Source organism: Juglans regia, chromosome 7, assembly GCF_001411555.2.
Source record: "Juglans regia cultivar Chandler chromosome 7, Walnut 2.0, whole genome shotgun sequence".
NCBI lineage: Eukaryota > Viridiplantae > Streptophyta > Magnoliopsida > Fagales > Juglandaceae > Juglans > Juglans regia.
The window spans coordinates 106,480-113,822 of record NC_049907.1 but is presented as its reverse complement, the minus strand read 5'-3'; the positions used below and the strand labels follow the sequence as shown (position 1 = coordinate 113,822).

General features: G+C 36.6%; 1 protein-coding gene across 1 annotated transcript; it reads left to right on the top strand.

Moving 5' to 3' along the window:
- The first annotated feature begins 1,432 nt into the window (after positions 1 to 1,432).
- Positions 1,433 to 4,472, top strand: LOC108980603 (protein NRT1/ PTR FAMILY 4.5-like). The gene is made up of 6 exons (XM_035692187.1): positions 1,433 to 1,513; positions 1,618 to 1,705; positions 1,852 to 2,069; positions 2,309 to 2,731; positions 2,863 to 2,987; positions 3,482 to 4,472. Exons 1-6 carry the CDS (start codon positions 1,511 to 1,513, stop codon positions 4,470 to 4,472), a joined length of 1,848 nt encoding a protein of 615 aa, XP_035548080.1. The 5' UTR covers positions 1,433 to 1,510.
- The last annotated feature ends 2,871 nt before the right edge of the window (positions 4,473 to 7,343 follow it).

The following is a 7,343-nucleotide window of genomic DNA, read 5'->3' as shown; positions in this document are numbered from 1 at the left end:
CCAGTTAGTCTATAGGGATTTTTTGGAATTGGACCAATCCCTATAGTTTAGGATTTTCCCACCCTGGACCAGATCGAATACCCATATGGACCGGACCAGACCTTTAGTTATCTATTCAACCCAATAGCAAATAAATAAATTAATCTTTATTTTTTTGGTTGGTAAATTAATCAGTAAATTAATCAAAAGAATTATTTAAATTAGCTTGGTCTTGATAAAAGAGACATTGATTCTCACCCAAACAGTTGAAACGAGTTGGATCTAGAGTTTTGGAGGCATATATAAGAAAATGGAAATACAAGGAAAAATCAGAGAGACATCACGTTGATTTAGGAGGAGATTGTGTTGTTGCTTTAAGTTTGAAATTTTCATGTATAGCAGCTAGAGATTGAGGAAGAGATTTGATTTTTGTTCTTGTTTTGGAAGGTCGCATGTATAGCAGTTTTGGGATTAGGGGCGGACCTACAGTGTATGGTTTTTTAAAGATATCCTAATATAAATATAATTCCCCCCCCCCCCCTCTAAAAAAAAACATTTTAAAAAATATCATTTAGTACTTAGTTGTCTAGGTTTCTTTTAGTTTTTTAATAATTTTTTCATACTTGCACCTATTTTTTGTCCTTAATAAAATCTCACATTCTCATTTTTTTTACATCTCATAAGAGGCAAGAAAATATCTTGGTCTCTTTTTATAAGCTATTTGGTAAATTTACAACCTCATTTTTTCTATTTATTACACTTTTCATTTCAAGTCTTCCACTAACTAGCTTGTTTGGATTAGTTTTGTTAGTAAGTACATATATATTACTATTGAGTTAACAATTAGGAGTGAATGCAACAAATCTCACATAGTTATTTTTATCTACATTATAAAGATTTTACAATATTCAATCTTAGATTCAACAAACAAGTTTATCTTTATTTATTTAATTTTTATCATTTGTTTCAAAAAATCTTATATTAATTTTTATTGTTTACTTAAGACGTCCGATGGAGCTCAAGTGGGAGTTTCAGATGGGTGGTTTTAATAATTTAGTTTTTCCCTAATAAATTTCGGTGGCACACTTTACTACTTTAAATGCTGATTACTGTTTATCCTTATATACGACACACTTTGCAAATCACCCCCTCCCCCATGGGACCAAATCCTATTTCCGCCCCTGTTTGGGATCTTCATGAATACTGTGTCTATCAGATGCCAAAGCTTTCTGCTACTGCGCAATGTATATTACGGTGATTGTGACGGAAATAGAGAGAGTAAGATCAGAGACAGAGAAACAACAAAGTTAGCATAGTGGACACCAAAACGGCGATCAATCTAAGGCCATCGTCATAAACAATGCCTATTTTGCACTACATTCAAGGCCACCCCTCTTGTCATGCGCTGGCTAATTGTATATCACCATCGGATAAAGCAGCCCCTTCTGTGCAAAGCTCTCTACACTACCATTTCTCTGATCTAGAGCGACTACCCTTTTGCCCAGACCCGTAAGCTAGCTAGCTCTACAACATGGTGAGTGCATGTGACCATCTCGATCAGCTCCTTGGCCTCCTCCTGTTTGTTTTCCTTCATCGTTGACATATTACTATTTCATATCTATTAACTTGTGCTTGCAGGGAGACGCGGAGGCCGAAGCAGGCTACTATCCTCTTGGCATAGGGAGGGAAAGAAAAGGTGGATTCACTGCTTCTACATTTGTTTTCGGTAAGCATACAAAATTATTTCCTCTTCTTTTTTTCCCCACATACCTTAATATCATATATATATATATATGTATGTATATGCTAGGAGAGTTATCAACATTAATATCTGCATGCAAAGCTTTCTTACTTTCTCCCCTTCGCGTATAGCATTCACAGCGCTAGAGAATATGGGTTTCGTGGCCAACATGGTGAGCATGTTCTTGTATTTTCTCCAAGTGATGCTCTTTGATCTGTCAACCGCCGCCAACACTCTCACAAACTTAATGGGTTCAACTTTCTTGCTTTCCCTTATTGGTGGCTTTATATCAGACACATACTTGAGCAGACTTTATACGTGTTTGGTTTTCGGAGTGCTTGAAATACTGGTAAGCCACAGATCATGAATTTCATCTGAACATAAATTAATGACTAGCTAGCTCCTAGGTACGTGCTAGTTATAATTTCTTCTATGTATATTTGACATGATGTACTGCTCGATTATCGAATTAATATATATATGTATATATACCACGTACGATAAATATATATATATATATATATATTTCCCATCATGATCATGTAATTGAAATGAATTTCAGTACTCGGGATTGATTTGCCCTTGTAGGCGTTGGTGCTGATGACAATTCAAGCTTATTCACACGATTTGCACCCAGATCCTTGTGGCAAGTCAAATTGTCTGGAAGGTGGTATAGCGCTAGTGTTCTACTTATCGTTGTGTATGTTAGCCTTGGGTTCAGGTGGGGTCAGGGGATCTCTTCCTGCACTCGGTGGTGATCAGTTCGATCAAAAGAATCCAAAGGAAGCAAAGGATCTGGCAAGCTTTTTCAATTGGCTTTTGCTCAGTATAACGATTGGTGCTGCCGTTGGCGTCACAGTCATTGTGTGGGTTAGTGTAAATGTGAACTGGTACTGGGGTTTCTTCATATCATCTGTGGCCGCCCTAGCTGGCTTTGTTATTCTTGGCTTTGGTAAGCCCTTCTACCGTCTCAGAGCCCCTGGAGAGAGCCCTATCATAAGGATCATTCAGGTCCTATATATTCTCTCACTCTCTCTCTCGCTCTCTCTCTCTCTGACAGACTCATACATATATCCGCACGTTCACACGCACAAACAAATATACATCACATCTACTTACGTTTTGGCTTTGAGATTTTACAGGTTATTGTTGTGGCTATTAAAAACCGGAAATTACCGTTGCCAGAGAAACCTGATCATTTTTATGAGATCAGTGATGAGGGAACAATTTCAACTGAGGAACAAATTGCACATACCCATCAGTTCAGGTGATGTTACACAACCACGTTCAAAATTCAGCAACATTTAGAGTTTCTAGATTCACTGGACTATGACCAGTAGTTTAAATATTGGAGATGAAAATAAAGCACAAGGCTCGTAAAGAGTTGGAATATTAATTATAAAATTCACCCATTTTCTTAAGTAGTACTCCAATTTTACTGCAATTTCAATTAAATATTTTGTGCTAACGCCTACTCCTTATAGGGAAGAGTACTACTAGCCACACGAACGATATCCTTTTTCTAAATTACCGTCATCATGTGACTCGCGTCATTAATTTGTTAGATAAACATGAGTACTGCTTGATTCAATGACAAATATACTGTATATCATATATACCATACAGTACGTACCATGCATGCATGAGTGAAAGAGTGGTACAAGTGTTAACATTTGAAGACACCCAATATGATATATTGTTTCGTAATTAAGTTCCCATTCGATCGATCCTTTAAGTTAGTATTAATTAATGAGGCTGCAGGTTCCTAGACAAGGCGGCTATTCTCCGTGAAGACTCAAAGCCTACACCATGGACTGTTTGCACGGTCACACAGGTAGAGGAGGTCAAGATTCTAACAAGAATGTTGCCCATTGTGGCCAGCACCATAATAATGAATACCTGTTTAGCACAGCTCCAAACATTTTCGGTACAACAAGGGAATATGATGGACCGCCATCTTGGCTCTATGGAGGTTCCCGCGCCGTCAATTCCTGTAATTCCCCTCGTTTTTATGTCCATTCTCATCCCCATCTATGAGTTCTTTTTTGTTCCTTTAGCACGAAAGTTCACTCACCATCCGTCGGGCATCACTCAACTTCAGCGTGTCGGTGTTGGCTTGGTTCTCTCTGCCATTTCAATGGCTATAGCTGGCATCGTGGAAATTAAGAGAAGGAACCAAGCCACCAAATTAGGCCCATCAACCAAGCCCTTAAGTCTCTTTTGGCTCTCCTTTCAATATGGGATTTTTGGGATTGCAGATATGTTCACTCTTGTAGGACTACTGGAATTTTTCTACAAGGAAGCACCTGCAGGAATGAGATCACTCTCCACTTCATTAACATGGTTATCGCTGTCATTCGGCTACTTTTTGAGTAGTGTCTTTGTAGATGTCATAAATGCCGTAACCAAGAGAAAAGGCAAAAAAGGATGGTTGCATGGGTATAACTTAAACGAAAACAATTTGGATCTCTTTTACTGGTTCTTAGCAGTTCTTAGCTGCCTTAATTTCTTAAACTACCTCTACTGGGCCTCATGGTACAAATACAAAGCAGAAGTTCCTGATTCTAAGCCAAAACCGCGGGCTTTGTATGGACCAAATCTTGTTGATCACGATGAAAGCAGTACTCTCGATAATGATCAAGCAAGGGCTATCTGTGGTGCAACTCATGCTAAAGATGAAATCCCTCAAGAGAATGAAGCTAAGAATAATGAAGCCTGCTCCTCTGATCTAAAAGAAGCTGGTAATGATTAAGAAAAGGAAGAGGGTTGCCGAAGCCCATGCCATCTAGCTAGCTAGCTAATCATAAACAAGTAAAGAAGCTCAAGGATGGGAGCTTTCTGCAAGGGTATCACTAGATATGCAATGAATTTGAATTTCTCTTTTCCTGCTAAGGTGTCTGTATATTATTAAGTAGTGCTGGATTTCGAACAGGCTTTCAGAGTATGTTTGCAATAATACACGATGCTTATAACTTTTGTGATTTATTGGCCCACGTTTCTGATCTTCATAGTCTAGCTAGCATGTTCTTTACTGCAAAGCTAATCATGATGACTTGTGCAATCAGAACCATATAAAAAAGTGTATCCTAATTTCCATTCAACTCATATGATTCTTTCTTTCAACCCCATGCATACGCATTCACGCAATCAAAAGCCCAAGACTTGAATGCTGTACACATTTTGAGAGGTTCTATTTAGTATGGCCTATCTTAAACTCATCCTTTCAGCCCATAAGATAATATTCAAGTCTTAAAACACCTAGCTAGTAAGACATTTTCAGAATTCCTAATGACTAGGGGTAAGCAGGAACCGGTCGGACCAACCATCATCGACAAAGACTGGCCGCCGGAGTTAGGAACCGGCCAAAATCGGTGGAGAACCGATTGACCAGCGGTAGGAAATAACCAAAATCGATGTCGACTGGTTCAGTCCCAGTTTGAACCAGGTTCAAACTGCCGAACCGGCTGATATAATATATATATATATATATATATTTATGATACAAAACGAGTCGTTTTGTTTTAAACTGTATGAAAAATATATATATGAAATAATGGCATTTGGTCATCGTTTCTGAGTTAGGTTTAAGACTCGCATCCACCCCCCCTCCCCTTTTTCTTCTTTAGCTGAATTCCATCTTAGACTCTCTATTTCCTCTCTTAGACTCCCATTCCTAGCCTCCAATGAACCCCCACGGCCCTTGCCTCTCTCCTCTCTCCTCTTTCCTCCTCCTGTCTCCTAGTTGCCGACAGCTCACGCCTCTCTCTTCTCTTGATGGAGGTAGTTGTCCATCTAGTTGAATTAATCTAGATTATTTATGTGTGGTTGTGATTTCACAGATTTATTTGTGATTATTTATTTGTTGAATTATTTGTGATTTGTGAATTATTAGTTGTCCATCGCCAGAGGTTGTTGTGATTTGTGATTTACGTTCACTAATTTCATGCCTAAAATAATTATTTTCATGATTTACGGTCACTAATACAGAATTACAGATAATGAGTTCGACCCAAAATAATTAGGATTAACTACCTACGTACTTCTACAAGTCCATGATTATTTTCATGCCCTGATTGCTAAGAGTCTAAGAGTGATCACTAAGAGCATTGGCAATGGACTAGCTAAATGTCAATGCAAGTCCAAACTTTAACTAGATGTGAGAAAAAATCTCTACATTGGACTAGCCAATGGTCTAAAGTTTAAGACTTGATGAATAGTAAATCTTAAGTCCTCTCCAAATATAGCTAGCTACTATTTACAATGGAAAGTAATATTTAATTATTTAATCACTTCCCTCTCTCTTTGAATGGTAAAACATGCATGGCATGCACATTATTTTTATTGATTGATAGAGTAGATATATTATTTCTATAAAGCATGAAGATCTACAAAATATATAAATTGTATTTACAAAAAAAAAGGGAAAAAAAAAAAGAAAATATAATATTATATTATTATTTTAACTTTATAATAGCTAGTCCAATGTGGACTCACTTAGTCAAAAATTGATATTATAGCCAAAAATTAAGATTCTAGCCAAATTTTAGACTTGGCAATGGCTAGACCATTGCCAATGCTCTAATATGTGTAAATCTGTGCACTGTGTACATTGAAGTCTAAACCAGTGTCACTGTGTGTATGTAAATGAGTAAATCTGGTCTAAAGCTACCATCTGGGATTTTTGTTGAATTAGTTTCCAGATTTTCTAAATTATTATTTGTGTATGTATAGACAGTGTAAAATTTTTGGAGCAAATTCTTGGAGCTGTGAACAGTAATCCGAGATCTATTCTATTGTCATTGTGAGTGTTCTTACTTCTTAATTATAGTTCTTAATAAGTTTTGCATGAAAAAAAATTATTATTATTAAATTATGATATTCTAATTTGTAATAATAATTTGTGTTATTCATTATGTATAATGTACATATACCATTTATATTTTGTTTTATAAATTAGATGGATTCTCCTTCGACTACAATTGATATTGATTCAAATAAACCAATTAACTTGAGAGATGATTTGAGGGAGACCCAAACATCAACCTCCTAGTGCCCCTACTAGTAGTACTTGTCTATTATCTAAGAAACGGAAAGGAAATTATCCATCAAATTGTATAAGACCATTTTACTAAGGTGGAGGGTTGTCTTGTAGATGTTTCGAAGGCTAAATATAATTATTGTGGCAAGACGTATGCTTTCCACTAGTCAAAGAGGAACGGAACTTCAACAATACAAAACAATTTGCCTTCATGTTCAAAAAATCTCCATAAACGTGAGCCTTTTGATAAGTACCAAAAAATATTGACAGATGAGGCAACACCTGAGGAGGGGGCTGGAAAGAGTGATGGTAATACATTAAGGAGTCTTATAACCTACAAATATAGTGAAGAGGTTATGAGGTTGGCGATTGCAGAGATGGTAATTATCGAGTAGTTTCCAGTTATATTCTAACCCTCTTTAAATTTTATATATTTTTTATTCAACTTTTTCTCTCTCATTTTTCAAAATCTCATAAAAATCTTAACTCAAACTATTTCACTACTGTTCACAAATTATCTCATACTATTCTACTATTCACATATTTATCATCTTATCTCTAAAACCAAATGAGGCCTAAAGCATT